Source organism: Cyphellophora europaea (assembly GCF_000365145.1).
Source record: "Cyphellophora europaea CBS 101466 unplaced genomic scaffold supercont1.8, whole genome shotgun sequence".
Taxonomy (NCBI): Eukaryota; Fungi; Ascomycota; class Eurotiomycetes; order Chaetothyriales; family Cyphellophoraceae; genus Cyphellophora; species Cyphellophora europaea.
Genome location: NW_008481814.1, coordinates 1,581,202 through 1,604,617, shown reverse-complemented (window position 1 = coordinate 1,604,617; position 23,416 = coordinate 1,581,202). Strand labels below are relative to the sequence as shown.

The 23,416-nt window shown below is 53.9% G+C and overlaps 8 protein-coding genes across 8 annotated transcripts; 4 read left to right on the top strand and 4 right to left on the bottom strand.

Moving 5' to 3' along the window:
- Nucleotides 1-1,214: 1,214 nt before the first annotated feature.
- HMPREF1541_08401 (ATP synthase subunit delta, mitochondrial) lies at nt 1,215-1,946 on the top strand (the record flags this gene model as incomplete). The annotated part of the gene is made up of 5 exons (XM_008722720.1): nt 1,215-1,343; nt 1,427-1,449; nt 1,507-1,637; nt 1,688-1,866; nt 1,914-1,946. The coding sequence occupies 5 exons, from the start codon at nt 1,215-1,217 to the stop codon at nt 1,944-1,946; spliced, it is 495 nt and encodes a 164-aa protein (XP_008720942.1).
- A 744-nt stretch (nt 1,947-2,690) lies between these two features.
- Nucleotides 2,691-4,244, top strand: HMPREF1541_08400 (uncharacterized protein; the record flags this gene model as incomplete). The annotated part of the gene is made up of 1 exon (XM_008722719.1): nt 2,691-4,244. One exon carries the CDS (start codon nt 2,691-2,693, stop codon nt 4,242-4,244), a length of 1,554 nt encoding a protein of 517 aa, XP_008720941.1.
- A 383-nt stretch (nt 4,245-4,627) lies between these two features.
- On the bottom strand, nt 4,628-5,587 carry HMPREF1541_08399 (uncharacterized protein; the record flags this gene model as incomplete). Its single annotated transcript, XM_008722718.1, has 2 exons — nt 4,628-4,822; nt 5,006-5,587. The coding sequence occupies 2 exons, from the start codon at nt 5,585-5,587 to the stop codon at nt 4,628-4,630; spliced, it is 777 nt and encodes a 258-aa protein (XP_008720940.1).
- Nucleotides 5,588-6,473: 886 nt separating this feature from the next.
- Nucleotides 6,474-7,301, bottom strand: HMPREF1541_08398 (uncharacterized protein; the record flags this gene model as incomplete). Its single annotated transcript, XM_008722717.1, has 1 exon — nt 6,474-7,301. One exon carries the CDS (start codon nt 7,299-7,301, stop codon nt 6,474-6,476), a length of 828 nt encoding a protein of 275 aa, XP_008720939.1.
- A 3,608-nt stretch (nt 7,302-10,909) lies between these two features.
- Nucleotides 10,910-13,099, top strand: HMPREF1541_08397 (uncharacterized protein; the record flags this gene model as incomplete). Its single annotated transcript, XM_008722716.1, has 1 exon — nt 10,910-13,099. The coding sequence occupies one exon, from the start codon at nt 10,910-10,912 to the stop codon at nt 13,097-13,099; it is 2,190 nt and encodes a 729-aa protein (XP_008720938.1).
- An 811-nt stretch (nt 13,100-13,910) lies between these two features.
- Nucleotides 13,911-14,783, top strand: HMPREF1541_08396 (small COPII coat GTPase sar1; the record flags this gene model as incomplete). The annotated part of the gene is made up of 5 exons (XM_008722715.1): nt 13,911-13,929; nt 13,979-14,082; nt 14,222-14,261; nt 14,314-14,379; nt 14,443-14,783. The coding sequence occupies 5 exons, from the start codon at nt 13,911-13,913 to the stop codon at nt 14,781-14,783; spliced, it is 570 nt and encodes a 189-aa protein (XP_008720937.1).
- A 2,070-nt stretch (nt 14,784-16,853) lies between these two features.
- Nucleotides 16,854-17,990, bottom strand: HMPREF1541_08395 (serine/threonine-protein phosphatase PP1; the record flags this gene model as incomplete). Its single annotated transcript, XM_008722714.1, has 4 exons — nt 16,854-16,934; nt 16,986-17,285; nt 17,357-17,758; nt 17,811-17,990. The coding sequence occupies 4 exons, from the start codon at nt 17,988-17,990 to the stop codon at nt 16,854-16,856; spliced, it is 963 nt and encodes a 320-aa protein (XP_008720936.1).
- Nucleotides 17,991-19,616: 1,626 nt separating this feature from the next.
- Nucleotides 19,617-21,980, bottom strand: HMPREF1541_08394 (uncharacterized protein; the record flags this gene model as incomplete). Its single annotated transcript, XM_008722713.1, has 1 exon — nt 19,617-21,980. The coding sequence occupies one exon, from the start codon at nt 21,978-21,980 to the stop codon at nt 19,617-19,619; it is 2,364 nt and encodes a 787-aa protein (XP_008720935.1).
- Between the last annotated feature and the right edge of the window lie 1,436 nt (nt 21,981-23,416).

Below are 23,416 nucleotides of genomic sequence, written 5' to 3'. Positions count from 1 at the left end.
AGGAGCTGACTGATTGGCTCTAAAGAGGGCACGTGGGGTGTTTAGCGACCGCGAAATGAGGAATTCCAAGCGGTCGAGTCGATCTTCTTGGGCCAGATTCTGAACGCAATGGAGGCCGGCCAAAAGTATGTTTCGGGATCCTCTTGGGTCTATAGCGTGGTAAACGGAATTGCGGTGATGCATGAGATGCCGGTTCATCGGCAGCCAGCACGTTGTTATAAGTGGGGGCACGTGAGCTCAGGTCCTAGGTCCTGAAGCTGACGGATTCGAGGAGAGCGGAAAATTTTGGCTATCCGGCTAGGCACCGACCAGCATCGCCCTAACGGTCATAGGGTCTGACTCTACCGATCTCCGGCAGAATCCCTTGTCTGCTCAGTCAACTGCTGCGCCAGTGCTCACGGTCCATACTGCATAGGAACCTTTGTCTGGGCAGCTACATACTTCCTGCAGGCCACGACTTCCACGATGCCAGGATCGTGTCCTGCGGAAAGGCGGAGAGTGCGCGTTGAACCTCGGCGTGTCCGGCTTGCCCGATCCAGCCTCGCTTGAAGCTCCGTGGCATCAACATACAAGTACTCACATAGGCACGCAAGAGCCACAAAAGATTCTGGGCAAGGTACGAGTCGAGGCTGGCCTGGACCGTGGTATATGAGATTATGTTCACTCGAGGAGAGGGACACACAGCGTGCCAATAACGAAGCAGTGCATACACGTTGAAAGTACTCTTAGATCTTCGCAACCAACAGCGCACTCCTAGCATTCGCATCTACGAGCACCTCAACCGATTCAGGTGCTGATCGACTGACAATGTTGGTAGATGATGAGCATTTATTAAAAGATGAGCACTAGTTCCTGGCAATCCGCAGAAACTGACCAGCACCACTTCAGGCGATACCTGTGCAAAGGCTGTAGCGGAAGTACAAGGGGTGAAATCATCAGGAGTTGCAGAAGGCAGATCCAAGATCCAAGATCCAAGTGAAGGGAGCATAAGGTGTGATTGACAGGTAGAAAGATTGAAGGGCAGAGACAGACTGAATTGGGGCACCATGAGGAGGGAGCATCTCGGCAAACCTGCCACTTATGATCAGTTACCACTAAGCCAGCTCGGCGGCTTGGCCTTGGCGGAAATTGAGCGCAGAGCTCGAACCTCAGCGAAAGCTTGCGGTAGCTGTAGACCACGACTCCCATCCCCATATACCTCCCGAACCCATACCATGAGCGCCCTCCGTGCTTCGAGAGCCGCTCTGCGAGCTCGCACCGCTCTCAAGGCCCCCGTCCAGCGAAGAGGCTACGCCGACGCCGTCTCCGACAAGATCAAGCTCTCCTTGTCTCTTCCCCATACTGTACGTCTCTAGATCCTCACAGATGCGTCCGGTCGCAGTCACGGCATAAGAAAGATGGTACAGATATACTGACACTCAAGTAGTCTATCTACAAATCTCAAGATGTGTACGCTACAAGTTGAATCCGGATCACCCACCGATCCCAAGCTAATCTTCCGCCCAGTGTGCAAGTCAACATTCCCGCCGAGTCTGGAGAGATGGGTATCCTCGCTCAGCACGTCCCTTCTATCGAGCAGCTGAAGCCCGGTCTGGTCGAGGTCATTGAGGAAGCCGGTGGCAGCAAGCAGTTCTTCCGTAAGACAGGCTCAACTTTTATAGGCGGTAATATCTGACACAGGACACAGTCTCTGGCGGCTTTGCCGTTGTTCAACCCGACTCGCAATTGAGCATCAACGCCGTTGAGGGTTACGCTCTCGAAGATTTCAGTGAAGAGGCTGTCCGATCGCAGATCTCCGAGGCGCAAAAGGTTGCTGGCGGCAGTGGAAGTGAGCAGGACATTGCTGAGGCTAAGATCGAGCTTGAGGTGAGATTGCTCCGGCGGTGTACAATACAACATGCTAACACTTTCAGGTTCTCGAATCTTTGCAAGCTGCTATGAAGTAGAGTTGCGCAGCGTATTGTAAATATATCTCAGATGAAGAGCAGAATGGCAGCAGCTGCAAGGCCAGTCATGGTCCAATGTCGAGAAATGCCATGCTTAGAATCGCTCTTGCAGTCCCTCCGAACATGTTGAACCCCACCTGCCGGTGACGCGAAGCCATGGAAAGCGCCAACCGGGCGACTTAGCCATTCCCTACTCATTACTGTCTGACCTGCCCGAAGCCTTGCTATCAGGATTACAACATTGACTACTAGCATCTACAGCATTCCACACACATCTGCTTGAACACACCACCTTCCAGCCAGCCCTCAAAGCGGAGATGCGCCTCAATGCCTGTTGACAGCAGGTGAGACAGCTTCCGACTTAACTCTGACGTTGCTCTTAACATCCACAGATCCTCACGGGGCACCGTTGCGGCTCGCGTCCAAGCATTACACGAAGGAACAAAGTCGCCACGGCAAAGCTCTTCGAGGAGACCGCGAATCTCAACCAATACTTTCATATCTGATGATGTTGTTGGACATGGACGACGGTATGAGACCAGCTTTGCCTCGCCAGCTGAGAGGAGTTCACGGGACGGTACCGATGGCGTGAGAAGAGACGGTCACCCTCCAATCAACCTTTCCCATCTTGAGCTCCGCAGTCCACAAGATATGTCATCCAAATGCGAACTTCTTTCATCAAACCCCCCACCAATCACGGCAGGCTTGACATCTGAGATGGATCACGACGACCCTTTCATCATAATGGGAGACGGGCCAGGCACTCTGTTCACCGAGAATTCCCAGCATGACGCCCCAAGCCCCCGATCTGAACTTGATCGAGTTCGAGCTCGCCTGAGACCCGTTGGTGTGATAGGACAGCGTGGAGAACTCAAGGCACATGAGAATACAACGATGGCCGAGCTTGATCATATGCTCGATTCTGCAATCATTGAGCATAGCTCCGAAGCATCTCCGGCACCCAGCGGAGTGGTAAGCCCTCGGTCGCCGCTACAAGGGCTGGAGAGGCTTCACCAACCCAGACAACCAACTACCACTAACTTCCCGCCACGGCGTCACCTCATGGAACAAAGACACTTTGCCCGTCCACAGACATCACTGATGAATTACTCAGCTAGCAGTCCGCTCCGAGCACGACCTGGTTTGGGGCCTGTCCCATCGGCTGGCTCACCGCAATCTATCTCGCCCGAGTCTCTGCCCAAAGCACGAGCCTACAGCAATGCGTCATTGGCGATGCCCGTACGATACTCCAGCCCGGTCAAGCAAAGGGCAGCTCTATTTGAGAGCCTTCATTTCGAGCATGACGATCATCAGCTTGAGATGTCTCCTCCCCGAGCTCATCTGCACACCAAGGATGATTGGATCGCGGTACCCGCCCACCTTCCAACGGCAGAAGTAGAAGCCAGAATGCATCGACTGAAGTTCGGCCGAAGTATCGATGCACGGTCCGACACATCTGAGAGAGGCCAATCCACACACGAGACAGAAGCATATGACACCGCCCATGAGTTCGCGCCCTCTCCGAACAAGCCGACTACTCCGAGTGTTGACTATCACCGCGCACCGTCAAGAGGCTGGCCATCCGGTATGTGGGCGTCCAGCAAGACTGGACCGTCGAATCCCCAGCCTACCGCCGAGGCCGCTTCGCCACAGATGCGAGATGCTCATTATCCGCCTTCGCGGCCCAGCATCGTCTCGCAGAGGATCGCGCAGCTTGCTTTGGCTGGGCTAGAGGATCAGCAAATTGCTAGCAGGCCGTCATCTGCTGCACAGGGAAGCAGGCAACCGTCAGCCACCTCAGGGAAGGTCAGATCGAGCAATATCAAGGAGCAAGCTCTTGATTGGAGTCCGCTTAAGCCCAACAAATTGCCACCTCTTCAAGTCCCCGTGCAGGAAAAGGCTGCAGCTATCATGCTGCAGCAGGAACAACCTGACGAGCCCGGACTGATGCGTTCCAAGCCACGAGGTCTCCCGCGTAACAATGATGGTCCACAAACTCCAGTCTCAGTCTCGATGTACGAGAAGCAAGTCGCCCTCCACCCAAGGCCAGGTATCGCAAAGGAAGAGGAAGGAAGTCCGTCGTCACCAACACGTGGCCGTCAATATGTCAAACGAACTCCCCGAAGTTCGGGCTACGGTGTCGAGCAAAGCTTTTATTTCTCTCCCAACAGAAGCCGGAGCCCCTCGAAGGCGAGTGGTCGGAGACTAACCCTGGAGATCAACATGGGCACACCAGACCAGGCATCAATGGAGAAGGTTGTTATCAAGGCAGACATGGACGTTCTGGATGGGCTCTAGAGATGCGATGGGCATGACTATGACGTTATCTGTTCAGTTCTGAATATGCTTTTCAGTCATACCTTACAAGTGTGATAAGAGCTCATTATGGGTGTCTGTACCCAACTAATTCGCTCTAGCATAGTAGATAAGACGCACCAAGTTGGAGGCTCCTCAGTCTATGCCTTGGTGTTTGCAATTATATGTACGTATGCAAAACCTTTGATTCACGCAATGTATTCATTCTCAAATCCCACCTAACTCGACAGTCGAAGTTCTCTCCCAGTCTTGCACCAATAACCACCCAAGCCCGTGTTTGGAAAGAGCACATCACACGTTGGACTCCCACTGATCCTCTCGTACGACTTTCTCCTCCCACCTCCTTTAGGATCTCGGCCTCAGCTCTAGGAAACGAGCTTCTTCAAATCCTCCCGCTCCTCCAACTCCTGCAACATGTCCTTGAAATCTTCCAGGCCCTTCTCGTCCGCCATGCGCCTCATGTACGGCATCTGCTCCTTGAAGAAGGCCGCCTCGTCGCCGGCTTCTGGGATCGTCATGCCCGCCTCCCGCGCTGCGATCATGGGGTAGAAAGTGATCATCTGTGGGATGAAAAAGGAAGGGACTTGGGTTAGCTTGGGGTTTTGCATGAAATAACACTGTTGGCGTGGAGGAGGGGGGGGGATGGTTGGAGGGGACTCGAGAGAGAGCCGTCCCCAAAAGAAAATATCGAAAGACGATACATATACAGGGAGAAAGGAAAAAAAACAAAGATAAGAGCGTACCAACAATCTCTTCGCCTCAGCCTCCCTCTCCGACTCATCCACCTCGCCCGGCCTCTTCCCCTTGTTCTTGCTTTTCTCATCATCGTCCACCGGCCCACCCTTCAATTCGTCGTACCACGCGGTCTCGATCTTCTCGGCGAGAGCGTCGAAGTCGGCCCTGGACCGTTTGGCGGACGTGCGGACCTGCGCGACGATGCGGTTCGTGCAGGTCTCGCGCGCTTGGCCGGCCACGAAGTAGCTGCGGTCCGAGGCGTCGTGGGACTTGAAGATTGTGTGGACGAAGAAGGAGGGGGTTGTCTGTTGGATGAGGAGGGGGAGGGTGAGTTTTTTTGGTGATTGTGGGAGGGTGGGGAGCGTGAGGGGTGTTTGGGGGGGATGAAGGGAAGGCTCAGATAAGGGATGTCTGTTGGTGTTGGTGTTATATGGGTGGTGTTGCAAGGGCAAGAAGCGATAGCAGGGTTTGGGAGATGGTGGGAAGTTGCTTACGAAGGCGGTGCAGTGAAGCTTGCAAATGGCGGTTGCGAGGCCTTGCTTGTGCTCGTGGGTCAAGGGGTACGAGTGGTGGACTTCATAGATAGGCATCTTTGCGGTGGGCTATATGACTGCTGGGTACGATGTCTGGATCAGATCTCGCGTGTGTGCTTGGTAGAGACTTGGACGCCGAGTAATGCTCACGGAGGAGGATGGGGAGAGTCAACGTTTATATGTCGGGCGCCGGTAGTACGGACGCTCGTGGCTCAGGATGTTCTTGCTTGCGAAGTGTTTATCGTTTGACGACAGTAAAGCCTATGTTGTAGAAGCTGTATTGCTACACATGTAGATCAGTAAACAGCGACACGAAGTACAGAGGTACGTCACAGCCGATCGGGCCATAAGGTGTGGCTGTGGGCGATCCAGATGAAAAATACGAATTCGGCAAATTACATCACAACGCCTGAACACGCGTTCAGAAGTGGCGGCTTTTCCTCGTCGAGGCTTTCCTTTGCGGCTGACTGTCTGGGGCAGAACGCTACCAGGGAAGAACGGCATCGAAAGGCTGGAGGTGCCCCTCTATCGACGTAGGGTGCTCGGATCGTGCGGGGACAAAAGCAACTGCTTCACTCCCCGCACCACAGCGCTTATTGGAGAAAGAAGGCAGATACACATACTTTGGTCGGACTGTGCGATCCAGAAGATGCTTATGTGAAGGCTTGACGTTGCACCGATGACGATGCAGGTTGGCAAATCTCGGGCATCTGAGGTCGGCGGAAGAGCTCGGTAGAACAGAGTTCCTGAGCAGCAAGGGCACAGAGATCGAAGAACGGTTGCTGGCAGTGGTGCGACAATATGATGCCGGTTTCTGCTGCGACGTGTGCAGGACGAGAGGTTGAGCGCCGAGTCTAGGTGGCAACAGAATGGTAATGCATCGATCAGGGTGCGGTACTGCAGAGTTGCAGCTGTTGCGAGACTCAGAGAACCGTTCACTGCTTCACTTCTTGGCCCTCTTCAGCAAGTATTTTCGGACCCGCTTGTTGCTGGCGAGGAGACTGGAAGCTGCCATGCCGACGAACAGGCTTGCCGCCTCCGCGGAACCATCGCTTCGTTGCTGTGTGCCGACCATACTGTCGTCTTCGGCAACGAAGGCTTCAGCGTCGAAATAGGTTGATCCAGACGACTTCCTGATGGGAGACTTGAGTCGAAACACCGGCTTGGTATCGTGCTGCTCCTTGTCAAGTTTCTCCTTGTCAGTGTTCTCCTTGTCGGCACTTTCCATGTCCACCTCATCAGCAAGCCTCTTCAACGCTTCATCTTCCTCCCTTTTGCGCCAAGATTCTTCGACCATTCGTGCTTGTTCTAGTTTTTCATGCTCCAAAAACAGCTTCATTTCCCCTTCAGTCGGTATCATCCGCCTTCTGAACGGAATCCAGATAGGGACGAGCAGCTTGTGTAAGCCCTCCTCCTCCTTCAACTTCGCCTGCACCCGTCGCTGCTTCCCCTTGGCGGTCTGCAAGAAGCCATCTTTGGTCTTGCCGTACTCGTTGCGACACCAAGGATGGGCGAAACGGGAAGCGAGGAAGTGACGTGTGCATTCCTTGTAGATGTCCTTTAGATTGGCACTGTCAACATCTGGCGCAGTGAGAAGTACAATGATGTGCTCCTGCTCACGGAATGCGCGCAGATCCTGAAAGAAGAGGTTGTGGTCGGGCGACTTGACCAGGAGAGCGTTGAAGAACCGGGCGTAGTTGGACACCCGATCGTCGAGAGCTTTGACGTAGCGCATCAGCTCCGGTGATGGTGAAGCCACGTCCGCCTGCATATTGATTTGTGACTTGCTTAGCTCTTGCACCTCTGCTACCGCATGACCATCTGCGAGCGAAGGCTTGGGAGCTTGCGACGTTCCAAAAGGCGCCAGCTTTTCATTCGCGCCAAGTACCCCGCTGACGAGTACCTGTGACTTTCTGGTCGCGCCTCGACTTTCGGCTACGTGTCGAGCCACATCGCCACGTTACGTAGAACAAAGTCGTCGTCGTTGTCGTCGCAAGCGGCGATCACCTTCTCCATTCTCGAGGTCGTGCTTGGCCAAGATGTCTTGGTGAAAGATCCTTTTGATAGATCACCGCGCCAGCACGCAGACTATGCAGCTTGGCATTCTTGAATCTGCCTGTCCAAGATAGGTTAGTGGCTTTCCCAAAGTAGAACCCTGCGGCAGCTTTCGTGGGCGAGGTGCGATGTATGCTTCTCGTACGTTCTTTTTATGCTTGATATCCTTAACCTAATATGCTGGGGTCGACCGAACGATATCCGGCACATGTCACACATGCCAATTATTGTGTGCAAAATACGACTGAAAGCATCATCTACTTGTATACTACATTGTACATCAAAATAGACCAGTGTGGCGAGTAATAGAATAAGCCTGCGGGGCACCAACCTCAACCTGAATCCATCAATTTACAAAATACAAGCCACCAAACGCGAGCAGCTACGACTACAGTATTCACCTGAACCAGGCTCGGCTATTGTTGCTGAACGAGAGCGTTCAAGGCCTGATTCAGCTAATAATGCATGTTGTGGTGGAGCTGAATTTACCTCGTGTAGCTCGGACTATGTAGATTGCCCAGGCACTGAAGATAATTATGTATGCCACAAGCAAAAGCTCAGGCAAGCGAATGAAGGTCGCATTGCCTCAAGGGTCGCTTATGCAAGTCCCGGACCCTGCGCACGAGCGTACACTTACCTCGACTTAGACACATAGGTCCAACAACGCGGTACCGCAGCTTTGCGCGACCCCTTGCATGCGGTAGCAGTCGTGCTGTTGCACTGCTACCTTAACCAACGAATCCGGTACGGTTGAAGTACTGATCATCGATCCATTTGGCGGTCAGAGTTCCAGGGAGCAATCGACGTGCACATGGTCAGTTGACTGCCGCAAGGGGAACATGCAAAGTCCGAGATCTGTCGTAGAAGTTCCGTGTGAGGGGGGCAGAGCTGTGGGTTTTGCTCACAGCTATACGAAAGTGTGCATGGAGGAGTTGGAGCTCAATCTTAACAAATGCACGACTGTATGCAGGAGAAGCTCAATGGAGTGGAGTACTGTAGAGGGGCGGCGATGGTGAGGTTGCTGCACGTTGGTGGATGTGGGTAGCTTGCCTGCATCAAGTCGTGAAGGAACTCGAGAGGATCCCAAGACGCTTATACTCGAGCGCTAATTGGTCAGTCGTAAATGCCTCATACAAGGACAAAAATCTCACATGCCCGCTTGGGCTGGGCTTGAGCGCGCGCACGCTCGCACTTGTGGTGGTTAGCTTGCTTCACCCCAATCTACTCCCTACAGCCAGACCAGTTCTTCTAGCAGGACCTGCTCACCTGCGGCGATTGGCGGTCAAACCTCCACGTTCGGCGAATCTTGGGACTTCTCCTGCCGGCATCGGGCAGTCTTTTTACTGCCTGAAGTCGCCATTTGGATTGTTCTAGCCCTTGCACAAGAACCCGTTGAGCATGACAACATGACAGCATGACCGATACAGTCGTTATTGTCGACAGTCGCATAAGCCTATGCGTGGCGGTACCAGTAGTAGCGGCAGCAATGTTCTGCCACGCCGAACTAGCTCTGTAGACCGCTTCTTGGGTGATTTGTGGAGTACTTCTAGTGAATTGAGGCGTGGGGGAGGACGCAACACACAACCAGCTACAAGCGGCACAAGGTCACCTTTCGCTGACGGTGTGGCCGGCATAGGAAAGGGCACGGGACGCAGCACGCCATTGTATGCAGGCGAGCGAAGCGAGCCCGTCAATTGTTTAAAATGAGCTGCACGAGGGTGCATGCAGATAGTCAGGGTTTCTCGTAAATATCCCGAGGCGTTGCTAGCCAAAGCAGTCACACGCCTATGTTGTTCACCACCATCAGATGTGAGGCGAGGAGCGGTCGACGCACACACCCGCTCGTTGAGGAATGTATGAGCTGACCGGACGACCGCCTACCGCGGCGAATTGTAGAGCCTGAAATCAGCACCATGGTCGTTCTTACTTTGCATAGGCGACAGTGTAAGACCTGAAACTCGCCATTGCTGTCACTTTACACCATACTGGCGATTGTACTTGATTGAAGTGGGGTGGTCGACCAAGCCTCGAGTCCGTTCCTAATAATTGCCGACGCACAGAGCCCATTGTTGGCGCCATAGGTAGGGACCCAAGGTGGGGGCAATGTACGCCATTCTCGCCAAACAAGCAGGTTGAAACTCAAGGGCATGCGCAAGGAACGCGATCGGCGACGTAAGAGGCGCGGCAAGGGTTCGAGCGAGCGATGCCGTTTCCAGGCGCAGAGCAATTTCAAGTTGGCCCTCGGTCCAAGGGACCACACGCAACGACGCAGACGAGGCAGGATCTGGTGTGGTGACGAAACCACCGCCCATCACAGGCTCCCGGAATAACAACAAATACCAAGAAATCATCAGCAGTAAGTACCCATAGCCACGATCAGGCATGCTGCCAGATTGGCGGAGCAAATATGAGGGTGTGCTGCGCCCATAACCTCGGGCATCCAGGCTCATGACAACAATGACAATTTTGCTGATGAGGATCCGATTCAGTGTTTGCCTCCGACGGCAAAAAAACAAAAGCATGAATCGTACACAGTCGTAACGGATTCCGTGTGTCGGCCCCGCGTTGGCCGGGTGCAACGTCTGATCCAGCAAGATGTGAATTCGATTGTTGACGATTGGTGGGTGAGTGGAAGATCCAGGTTTTTCCACTGGACGCAAGAGTGCCGTGACGGTGGAGGAGTCGTAATGTCAGCGTTAGAGCCTAATAGACCCGATCCACGGCCCAGTGCCAGTTGTTACGGGCGGGTAGTGCCCACCCCACAGCGCCAGCAAAAATTGCCTGCGGCAAGCAGGTTCCAGTGAAAGCGCGCCTGCGAAAACTCGCTTGCTTACCGCACCGCACCTGCGCAGCCACTGCCCATCCTTCTGCTTTCAAATCTCCAAATTCACCCACATCCTTCTCTCTGCTGCTACCACCCTCCCCTCATCGGACTCTACTTCCTACTCTACAATCGCCTACCTTCTTCTGCCGCCTTCTATTCTTCTGTTAATCACAAGGTGTTTATTGTCGCCGAGATCGAGAGCATAAAACCACCCATACCCTATCGATCTTCGCCACCATCTGCCTTCGCCCCAACACATCCTCGATCTGCGCCTACTGCCTCGCAACCGCCACAGAGACGCGCACCGGCTGTCAACTCCTACCAGCTCGCCGACTTCGTGCAGTCTCACACACCCGCCATGTCTCAATCAAGATTATAGGACTGTCGGTCTCTTTACCGCTGAAGAGACCTCAACTCCGCAGTCTGGTCGACTGCTCGATCAGATCAGCTTTTTCAAACACGAAACATTTTTCAGAGACAAGAACATAGAATCAGCAAACATGCAGTCCATATTCAAGATGTTCTCCGTCAACAACGCTCCCACGGTCCCTGTTACCGAAGAGGATGCGGCTGCAGACGTCGACGAACCCCCAGATCGAGTCTCCTTGCTACACCAAATGCCCATGGACATCAGTTACCCGAAGAATTCTTCCCGCATGCCTTCGTTCGGTCGACGCGAGTCTCTCCTCACCCGAGCAATCGTGGGAGAGCCGAAGGCTGACGACGCTGTTTCTCAACACAAGCAGTACACCGGCAGAGGTCTATCGACCGCTTCTTCACATAGCGCCACCAGCATGGCCTCTACGGCTGAGCTGATCAGCGATCACAGCCCTGCACGCTCTTGCTCTCCGAGTCCTCCTGTTCCCAATGGATTCACCGGGCTGCCTGGGCACAAACCCAGCTCAACAAGCGTCATGATTGCCCCAGTCACTAAGGACGAGAAGGCCGCTGTAGCTGATATTGGAGAAGCTGCAGTCGAGAAGACGCTTGGTCGCCGACGCTGTATCATGTTTGCATGTGCCGAAGCTGCAACGCCAGAGCCTAAGAAGGAGGAACCCAAGCCCGAGCCTGAACCGCCCAAACGCAAGTGCGCCTTGACCTTCATGTGTCCCTCTCGGAAAGACGATGTACAGGACACAATCATCGAAGCTCCCAGGCGGGAACAACGCAAGCCTCTACCGGCTACTGCGCCTGCCGCCATGCCCGATTCGACCGAACAACAGTCCCAGACTGCGCCCAAATCCGAGAAGGCTTCCTCTCCCACCACACCCGTGTCCCCACAGACCTTTCATGAGTTCGGCAGCTCCCACGATGAAACCGACGCGTGGGTCAACAGCGCCCAGCAGCACAAAGAGAAGCTCACCGTGAAGGATTGCATGAAGAAGGAAAATGCCATCCGAAAGCTTGGCGAGGAGGCCGAGGAGGAAGCCGAAGAAGAAGAACGGGAGGCTGAAGCACTGGACGACATCGATGAAGACCCTACTCAAGAGGATGATTTCGCACCGTCCGACGATGGTAACGATTCCGATGATGAGGCTGGCTTTGCCGACTCTGACGACGAGAGTGATGCTGGCTCCGACCATCAGTTCTGGGCGCCTGCTGCTCAGTCATCGACCACTGGTGCCACCAGTACGGAGAATCTCAGCCACTTCAGCAACCGCGGTCGTTCGCGAGCCAGCTCCCTTGAATCTATCCCGCGTTCGGACAGCCCAGCAAGATCATCGGAGCGACCACTCTTCATGAAGCGCCCACCCAAGCTGCCCCGCATGCGTCCTGGTACACCCGAGTTGCCTGACAGCACTGACTTCGTCTGCGGTACCCTGGACGAGGATCGGCCACTTGAAGCTGCCTACATCTCGTGCCTCGAGCAAAGAAAGCGAGAAAAGCACATTCCTATTCCTCAGGATATTGATCCCAGTTTCCCCACCAGTGATCCAGAGGACGAGGAGGATGAGGAGGACGAAGATGAGTCTCCAGGAGCCGGCGGTCCGATGTGGATGAAGGATCAATTCGCTGAACTCGATGGTGCCGCCCGGTCCAGGACTCCCCGGGAAATGAAGAGCCCTACTCCTCCCTCGCCAAGAAACGAGCATCCTCTTCCCAAACTTCGGCTTTCTAGGCGCAACACCAATAGGTCGCCGCCACCAAAAGCTCGTTGTCGTTCACCACCTCCGCCAGCCTACAACCTCTTCGATCATCGCAACGACTCTGAGATGCGTCCCCCGCCTCATATGCGCCTGCGCTCTCCACCAGGCTCGCCTAGCTTCGCTCCATCTGTTGCCCCACACATGGAGATCGGCCAGCGTCCGTTTGGCCGTGGTCATCGGGAGAGAACCTCTTCACTACCGCGCACTCCTAATCCGTTCTTCAAGCGGTTCAATGTTGGTAGCCCGTCCATCTCCAATGTCGCTTCCGGAGCCGTGACCCCGGCCACTGAAGAGCCTCCTCGGTCTGACCTTCACGTCCGTGGGCCTGTTGACATCGTCATGGGCCTCGAACGCAAACGCCAGAAGCGCAAGGAGAAGTTCTGGCGTCAACATTGCCGCAAGGCCGCCAAAGAGTATGCTGAGCGCAAGCAGGTCCCAGGCCGCGGCGCTGTGCGGATGAAGGAACTTGGCCTCGAGTGCGCCGAGCGTAACCGTGGCTATGGAACCCAGGGCCCGGCGGCGCAGGTCGTCCTTTCTCTCTAAAGATGTTCCACGACGACGAATGACTTTTCCTATGTCGATACCCAAGGGCCATCGTGCCCTTTTCTTCAAGGTCTCTTATGACGGGATCTGTTACACGGGCACTTGCCTCACCAATGATGGTCTTTGAGATCAAAGCATTGGATTCTAACACGGACACAGACCGTGGAATTGGCTGGTATGGCATTGCGAAGCATTTCTACTTGCAAAGGGCATAGCAAGCAACGGCGTTATACGGTACCCGAGGCATCTGATGTATATAGAGGTCAGATTTTACTTGGAAGAACCTCGTGCGGGTGGTAACTGGAAATGTCTACCTCCAACGCACAGTACATAGCAGCCTTGATATAGCTGCAGTGGCGCACTCCAGCGAGCGCGCCGAATGAACATAGTCAACACCAATTCTGTGTCTTCATCACCCACTTTAGCCTGAATCTCTTCTGAGCATCTTTTCAAGCAGCATATAAATTGACAAGAGGTCATTGTAGAGGAAATCGTGCAATCAGTCTCGCCAAGTACTCTCACATTGCGCCCAAGACCACTTTCGGCCACCGTATGCCAAGCATTTATGTCGGCCTGTACAGAGCGGAGTCGGTCGCGCCCATTTGTTGAAAGAAGTGGCCTCGCCTCCCAGATCCGCATGCTCAAACGATCGGTGCGATCTTTAAAGACCTTGCGACCACACTTGACTTTCACTACGCTATCGATCGCCCGTCGAACAACAGTTCTGCCACGTATTTAGCAGGCGCCCTCCCGTCTCTACCACGGATATCCTCTACTGGGACCCTCATACTCTATATCGCTGACCGCAATCATGTGGATTATCAACTGGTGTATGTTGATACCAAGTTGCCTATCGAAGATGCTGACAACGCGAGGCAGTCTACGATGTCCTCGCATCCTTAGGTCTGCTAAACAAGCATGCCAAACTCCTGTTCCTGGGTCTTGACAATGCGGGCAAGACCACGCTATTGCACATGCTGAAGGTACGCAAGATCGCACATGTCACACCAACGCCTCCAGGGCCTAGGCCTCTATATTGTATTTGGAAAAAGAGTCCACAGCCATCTTCCCTTCACACTTAAGGACAAAGGAGACAAGACCAGCCGCTAACATCGCCTTCAGAACGACCGTGTGGCAATCCTCCAACCCACCCTCCATCCTAGTAAGTTGACTTCCACAGACCCTCCGAAGGGTGGACTGACCGAGTCCAACAGCCTCCGAGGAACTCGCCATTGGCAACAACCGCTTCACAACCTTTGATCTTGGTGGTCATCAGCAAGGTAAGTCCTTAACTCGTTCTGCCCCTCCCATCTCGCATAATTTTGCTCTAACACCCTGCTCAGCACGCCGCCTCTGGCGTGATTACTTCCCTGAAGTCAGCGGCATTGTCTTCCTTGTTGATGCCAAAGACCACGAGCGCCTGCCCGAATCCAAAGCCGAGCTCGATGCTCTGCTCGCCATGGAGGACCTCGGCAAGACCCCTTTCCTGATCCTCGGCAATAAGATCGACCACCCAGACGCTGTGTCTGAAGATGAACTGCGACATCAGCTGGGGCTGTATCAGACAACGGGCAAGGGCAAGGTGCCACTTGAGGGTATCCGGCCAATTGAGGTCTTCATGTGCTCGGTTGTGATGAGACAGGGTTATGGTGAGGGCATCCGGTGGCTGGCACAGTATGTTTAAAAACACACACAGCAGCTTGGGAGAGATGGGTTGAGGGAGCTATGGAGCAGTGCTGCATGGAGAGCGTGATAAGCCTAGATATTAGCGAATTCAAATACAACTTTGAACCCAGACCAGCCAACTGCAGTCGACAAGACCCACGGATAGGCTCCTGGGGCTCGCAGCACCGGCTTATGAGTGTGGTCTCTTGTGAGTTCGGGGAGCCCATCAGTCGATTGTTCCCGACCTCTGCTAGTTCCCCAAGAGCCCGATTTCCTCGCATGCTCCCTGCCTCACACTACGAGAAACGAAATTGGCGGGTCGTCAAGATGCACCGGCAGTCCCTGTGGACTTTACAGTGGCAGGTGTTCGCGTATCATCTGTTGGTGAATCCGAAGAGCCCGCCTGTCGCCTATATCGGCCGGTGGGTGAATTGGAACACAAAACCCTGGCCTTTGGATTTACGTCTCCCTTTCAGTCATACCCTCGACTTCTGCTGAAGTGCAGGTCCTCGATCGAACTTGTCCTACTGATAGTAAATGACAAAACGCCCTTTCGAATTTTGCCACGGGTGCAGGAGAGAAAGGGAGACAAGAGAGGGCAGATGTTGGCGCTAGCCATCACATTGGACACCAACCAGCAGTTCAAGCAAGAAGCGATGTGGGGAATAAGCAGGCAGTTGAGCAAGGCGAGGCAAGGCAAGCGCGGAGGAGCTTGTACACCGCACAGGTCCCACGAAGTCTGGACTGCGAGCGAAGAAGATCCAACAACAGCCCCAAACGAAGCCTCGAGATGCCTGCTGATGACGACGAAGCAGGAACAGTGATTGCTCTCACGTAGCGCACAGCCCTAGCTTTCCTCCTCGAGGCAGAGCATGGAAAAGAAACGTTCCAAAGGGCCGAGCGTGGCCCCAAGGGAAGGGAACACAGATGGGTATCTGGCTGGCTGGCTAGTGCCTGCGACGGTGACGTCAATATCGTGTGGCGGCGAGAGCGTTGCTTTGGTTGGGGGCAGGGTAGCTGAAGACCAGCCACGGGCAAGGACTCGCTTGGTTGTCGCCAATCTCTCCTCCTAGATGCGGTGCGGTGCGGTGCTGTGCGGTGCTGTGCGGTGCTGTACGAGTACAACGAGGTTCGCAGGATCAATGGTCATGGGGAAAACACACAAAACCAACAAAATTCTACCACGACCAATCAAACCTTGAAACCGAACGCGGCAGAGGAGATAAACAGACATAAAAAGCATGGAAAGTGTGGGCTAAAACAAACACGCTCACTCAATGTAAAGCAATTCGTGTTCCCCTACCAATTCACGTCTAATCATACACATGTTCCTCCGGTAAAAGCAAATCAAGTAGACAACAGGCCGCAAATTGAGTCATGAGGGAGTATGAATCGATTGCCAGTGTCGGTGATGATATGACCAGATACAGACCAGTAACAAACAAAGACAGCCCGCGCGCAGTACCGCAGTAGTTATCGCAGCATCGCTCATCATGCTTGCCAGGCCTCGTCCTTACTGTCTGCGTCCAAGTTAAACGTATTGTGAATCGTGCGCGCCACTCCTGTTCCGGTTGACTAGCTGCACAGTTGCGTCCTGCATACCGGCTGCCAGCTCGCCTAATCAGACCCCAGCCAATCCGTTGTCGAAGGTCCGTCGTCGAGAGCATTAGAGGTAAAACGAAAATGGTTGAATTAAACACCCAATCCAGTCAGCGGCATTCCGTCAACAGGATTCGTCCCGAGCAGCCGGTATGCGTGAGCCATAGTTACAATGTTTGGTTGTGCGACGAGAGGAGACTCGCCCAATCATGGCGTTGCGTACATGGTCTGAGCTTTATCGTTCGAGTATGGCCAACGCGTCCGGTGGTGTATCGAGTATGCAGCAAAACAATTGTTTGTACTCAGGAGTAGTCCAGGGTGAGGGAATCTGCGGTTTGGGAAGTCAATCGTGCATCTGTCGTTCTTTTGCATGGCCCCTCCGAAGGCCCGGCGACCAGGGTGGGCAAAGTCGCTTTGTGGTGGAGCAATTATCGTCTTCCGAATCTGCTATCACGTATGGGAATCAGCCGGGGCATTGTGTCAATGGCGATTATTTTCCTTTGCGGGAAGTGTTGGATTTGCCAGAGGAACCTAGAACGTACTTTTGCTTCTTCTCGGCTGGCTTGAGGATCTAGACAAGGAGATTAGTAAGACTCTTGAGAGGGCGGTACGGGATCCGTACCTGGAACGAGCACAATAAGCTTTCGTCTACACTCATCATGGCGCCGGCGTTGTCAAATTCGCCACAGTAGTTGGGAGCACTGAATAGAGTAACAAGCTGCCTCTTGGAGAAGAACTCGTAGCCGTCCTCGACGACTTGGTGTGCTCTGCATATCAAATCCATGTCGTGCTTTTGCAAGAATCGCGACACCACGTCGGGACCAAAGGTGAAGGAGACTCCTCGGTCGTTCTCGCTCCACCCGGTGATATCTTTGTCGGGATCAGACCACAGCAGATCGCAGAGTAGACCGCAGTCAGGGATCTGTAGACATTAGTATGGTGCCACTGCCGCGTGCTGGAAGTGTACAAAGCAAAGGGGGTGGCGGGACTCACATCGGTGGGGCGCATAACACGGCGAATCTGCTCCATCGAGTTGAGATCGGGACTCAGACCACCATGCATGGTGAAGATCTTCTCATCGATGATGGCGGCAATGGGCAAGCAGTTGAAGCAGTCCGTAAATGTCTTCCAGAGCTTGATGTTGTATCGACGTTTGCACTCGTCGTAGAAACCGTAGATGCGGTTGATACTGGCGCACTCGTGATTTCCGCGCAGGATGAAGAAGTTTTCCGGGTACTTGATCTTGTATGCCAGTAGTAGGCAGATGGTCTCGAGCGATTGCTTGCCTCGGTCGACATAATCGCCCAAGAAGAGGTAATTGGCTTCGGGAGGGAAGCCTCCATATTCGAAGAGGCGCAGGAGATCGTAGTATTGCCCGTGAATATCACCACAGATCTATTTCGTTGTTAGCCTCCACAGCAATGCGACACTGCGCGGACAAATGAACCTTGATGGGAGCCTCCAATTCTAGGAGGATGGGCTGAGAGATGAAAATCTCACGCGCTTTAGTGCAGAGATAGCGAATCTCCGCTTCAAGTAGCTGGACTTGTTTGCCAGGGCGAGAGCCACGCACTTCGAGCAGCCTATCGATGACAGAGTCTAGGTCGATCTCATTTTGATCGGCCATGGTGAGATCGCCGAGGGCGCGGGGGAGGTGGGCGACCGGAGGGGGCCGAAGCGAGCGAAAGGTCAAAAGCAGACGGTTTGGAAGTGACCGCAGTTGGTAGTGATGGTAATCTGGTCTATCGAACAAGACAAAAGTCAGTTTGAGGCCTTTGTTGGGAGAGACACATCCGATTGCAGCTGACGCAACGCAGGTGGAGCAAGGAGAAGCATACGCGCAGTGATAACTCGAGTGAGACAGCCCTTTACGGCTCCGTCAGCGGCGGCTGTGAAGACTCAAAGCCTTCTAGAACGTGGTTGATATTGGCTTATGGCCTATCGAAGTCGTGTTGCTGCTATCAGAGTGATACTGTTTGTGGAACCGCAGCCTCAAAGGTGTTTCGGCGAATGCGGGAGGCGGTCACAACAGAGGGTCGATCGAATTTTTCTTCTGGCGGCAGAGACGCTGTTGTTCGGGGAAACGTCAAGAATCGATCGATGAGTGCAGCGTCGGCGGCGTCGAGGCTTTGGAATCGCGATGTAGAGGGCGGCGATGCGGGATGAGATGGAATTGGATGGGCGGATTTGCTGTTTTCTAACTGCGGTGTCGGGTTTTGCTTGGCGCTAGAGGAGCAGGTGGGCTGTGTCGCTGTTCGTCGCGCGGCTTTGTTTGAGGGCAAATCTAGAACGCACACGCCTTGCTCGATGCGGGGAAACGAGTCACTCGGTAAGGGATGAATCCAGATGTGATCAAAGTTGGAGTTTTACACCTCAGAGACGTGTATTCACGGCGGATGGCTAATGTGGTTGATGGATGTTGGATGATGGATGGGGTCCGACTGAACGGGTGCGGGCCAGGGTGAGTGAGGATGTCGGGCTGACTGTTCCACCACGATTGTGGCGTGGAGTGTATGCGCTAGAGCTAAGCAGCGGCACCAGCTGTACCACGGGAGCGTCTAGGGGGCGATGCCTCGTAAGCTGCGGCTGTCGCACCACCCTAGAGCCTACAGGCAGGTACATAGGTACTTCAGGGAAGGTATCGTTACTGCTCGTTTCTGCCTTGCTTTTTGAGCTCAAATTGTTGGAATGAGCACTGGCAGCTGCAGCCAAAAGCAAGCAACACCTGTCAACTGTCTTCTGCTTCACTCCTCACCAATCATTCTCGTCACCTGGTCGAGCGACAATGCACCCAGCAAATGAAGCGAGCACAGATATAATCTGGTAATCGGGACACTATTCACGCACAGATTGCTGCTGGAGCCATGTACTTATAACATTCCCGTCAATCACTTGATCATCAAGGCAGTGGTCTACCACTTGTACATGCCTCAGCTGTATCTGACAAACCCAAAAGTCTTTAATTCATCATCCCAATGACCATGTCTGTTGCCGTTACGCATCATCATCATGATCATCAATGCAGAGCAGAGGACCCCGACCAAAACGCCGCCGCCATGCTAATCAACAAATGTGGTATCTTCAAAACATCCTCTCGGTTCGTACCATGAGCCATCCTTCAAAATTCCAGCATCTCTTGATACATCCACCTCAGTGGAATACTCAACGCACAGGGGTATCGAGAATTAGCAGAAGCTCAAATCTTCGGTCGACACATATCGTCTTTTCATACGTTCTCAGCCTTCTGCCTGTGTCATCCTAGTGTCCTCCCACTTGTCGCTACCATCGTGTTTGCTCGATGCAGACCAGGTACGGTACCGATGCCCTGCATTTGCTGTATTTGCTGCATGCGCTGAAGATCCACTTGATGACTGGCGTGCCATCGTTGGTCGGGCAGTGCGCTCAGCCAGTTACTGCCGAGTTCTCGTCGCAGAGCCTCGGCCTGATTGCGAAACTCATCATCCTGCAATGTCTCATCAGGATTCATCTCAATTTCATCTTCAACTGCAGCGGCAGCGGCAGCGGCAGCCGCCGCACGCCGTTCTTGCTGGGGCTCCATCTTCATGGACTGCATTATCTGTACGCTTCTTTCAGGAATGCGCTCGGTTCGGCCGGCAGTGATTCCATCTGTCGACCGTCTCGAGTCATTGGACGGGCGAGATCGGCCGATAATGGGTGAATGTGGTTGCCATGGCGTGTCATCGTGCGCCAGGTCCACAATGTTGCGCCGACTGTGCTTCTTACGCCTCGTCGACGGCTTCGATATCTGGGGTACTTCGTGCGCCTCGGCGGCGCCGGGCTCGGCCGGCTCGCTTTGCAGCACACGTGGTGTTGGTGCTATCCTCACCGTGGGCATCTTGTGCTCCTTCTCAGGCACTCGATCGAGAAGCTGTTTCTTCTCCGCGTAGCCCGGCCCGCTGTTATCAATGATGATGTCTTCCACATAGCCGGGCGTTGCACGGAAGAGGTTGAGTATCTTCACACGATATCCGGTGTGAATTCTGCAGAACGGGTTATGCTTGACCCAAATGCTGCGCAAGTTGGGTAGATTGGTCAGTCTCCTGATCTCATCCGGGTCGGTAAGTGCATTATCTTGAATATCAACTAGTTCCAGGGACAGAAGTCTTTCGATTCCTGTCAAGGTTTGTAGACGGTTTGACTTGAGCACGAGAGTGCTAATTGCTGGAAGTGGGCATTTTGTCAACGACTGCAGCGATGTTATCATGCAATTCGATAGGTCTAAGGAAGCCAACTGTGTCAATGAGGCCACAGCATCGGGTATCTCTGTGAAGAGATTGTTCGATAAATTCAACGACCTCAAAGTCCCGGCTACTGGACATAGACTCTTGGCTGTGATATGCATGAGACCATTGTCGGCCAAAGAGAGATATTTCAGCCGGTGCCATTTATTTGTGGGAAGGATGCCCAAGCCCGAGAGACTGGGGCTGCTGTCTGCACGTTGCGGATGTATCGAGGCCTCGCTCGAATTGGAACTGCCCGAGCCCGACCGATTGATCTTCGTAGAGTGTGCTCGAGCATGCCGATATGCGCTAGTAGGCCGAGCTGCACTTGGACGCTTGGGCGACGCACTCCCAGCTAAAGCAATGCTGTCTTTGTGAAAGCCATGCTCATCAGGCTTGGGACTGCCATCTGCAGGCGAGCCAGGGTCAGAGTGAGAACGTGCATACTCCCCTCGAGGAGTAGATGGCACTGTCCAGGAAGCGGTTGGGGTCGGAGAGCCTTGGCCACCCCTCGTGGATCGCCGGCGCTTCTTCTCAACGTCATCCAAGACAATGTCGGTGAGCAACTCAGTCGGATCATCCAGGTTCGCACGTTTGACGGTAAGCATAACGAGTTGTTCAGCCAGGCGGTCCCATCCTTGAAATGAGCGGAAGTCAAGGTCAACAATATCTAGCTGCTGAATGTTCTTGAAGCTCCAGAGAGGGACAGCAGTATCAAAGGGAAACTCTTCATATCCTTTGATGAGCGGCGTGCGGTGATCTGCGGTAAGTCGTAGAGAGGGCAGCTTGGTGAAGGCAGAATAGAGATACTTTAGATCGGTCTCCATTTGGGCCTTAGCCTTCTCGCTCTTTGAGTCGGCAGAGCGAACAAAGGTTGACCAGAAGGTGGTCATGCTAGACATCACGCTTCGCATGCTGGACACGGAATGTATGGAGTCCCGATCAGATCGCGGCTTGCTGCTCTTGGGCCCAAGGAAGGAAATGTAATTGGATTGAGAGAGCTCGGCATGAATGCTCTCCATGCGAACATTCATGGGCCCGACATCAATATCCAGCTCTTCTATCTGGGACAAAAGATAGTACAAATGATGCGGCGTAAGGGTAAGGTGCGCAGCCTTGACATTGAGGAATTTGAGGAACACCCATGAATTGGAGAGGGCCGCCAGCGGGTAGCTTGACGCGGCCGACGGAGTGGAAGACTTTGTGGAGGCCAGACCAGAGACACTGGTCGTTGTTGGAGAGGTGCTCGTGGTGGACGAGTTCGTCCTGTGTACGGAGAGCTGCAGGCTGTTGGCCAAGGCTTTTTCATGTTGTCGGATGAAGCGAGCAAGCGACTGTACGAAATGCTGTCCGTCCTCGCTCTGGAGTGTTTCCATCTCCTAGAGCCAGAATATTGAACAGAGAAAGGACGAGGGTTGTTTCTTTGTGGGTAACAGTGGATGTTGGACAGGCTCGGCCCGCTAACTTAAGGAGTGGATTTGATAGAATTGACAAGGCCTCATGTGCCGCCACCAAATTGCAATATGATTCAGAGCGAGAGCCCCCTCAGAACGAATCAGGACGGTCGGAACCCGCCATCATGGCGTTGGGAGCCAGGCTGCGCGTCAGATGCCTAGTATCGCGGACGGCTTCTGCGGAGGCTATGATTCAGCAGCAGTATTGAGAGGGCAGCCTAGTGTTGTATTTCTGGAAGCGCGCAGGGAACGATTCGCCGTAGTGGAGGGTATGGTGAGCGGGACACGAGGGTGTGGTCAGGTGTGGTGTGTGACCTGAGGCGCCTCAATCAGGCTGAACGAATTTGGGGAGCCCCGAATGTAGGATATTTATTAGGCCTTTAGAGGATGACCAAAGGAGTGTGACCGGTCGTGGTAGGTAGAGAAGATCTGTCGACCTGCGATAATGAGCTTGTAGATTGTGGGTGGAGCGGCACCGAGTCTCTCGTCTTGGATGCTGGTTGTTGCTCCAGTACAATATTTTTGGGGCAAGGAGATTTGAGATTGGCTTTTCCGACGAAGCGGCAGCGACACCTCCAGCGAAGAGTGCCCCTCCAGCTGGGTATGCAGAGGGGCAGGGAAGAGGGATCGGTCGCTAACAATTGCGCCTAGTGCAGTGGGGGTCACAGGTGTGCTTCAGGGTTCGCTGATTTGCAGATTGGTTCAGATGGGTGCAGATGACGGGCAGCTATCCACGCCCAGAGCTGCACGACTTTCCCAAGCGCGGACTCTGGCTCGGCCCTAGGCTGTCAATACGGCCAAGATCGTTGGCGACAGTGGAAATTGATATCCATCTGAGCAGTGCAGCGCGCAGATGACGAGGATGTTATCGTTCCCAGGACGCCTCCTCTCGCCACATTCCGCAGAGCGAGCATATTATGAAGCCGCAAGGCGTGTCGGTGTGTGCTCTCAGCCGGTCATGCCTTCGACCGAACATGGAGGCACCGGTCATCTGCTCGCGGGCATCCAGCGCCAATCTCGTCTGACAGGTCTGCATGGTGCAAGAGGTGCTTGGAGCGCCAGCCAATCCCGCCTGTTCTCGTGCTTTTGCGGTCATTCTGCAGACCTAGTCGGCCTCACATGCATCTCAATCGCTCCACTTCCAGGACACCCTTGATCTACATTGAAGCAGCGCTTCACCGGAGCCGAAGCTCGACTTGCGAAAATAAATTGCCCCTCGTTGCTCTAGCTGACCTCTGATATCACCAAACCAACGGCTTGACCTCTGAGTTTACAGCACATATTCCGCTTTACATACACTCGACAAAGTGTCGGCAGACGTCACCTCCGGAGATCTCCAGTGGCGTCGACGGCCATTG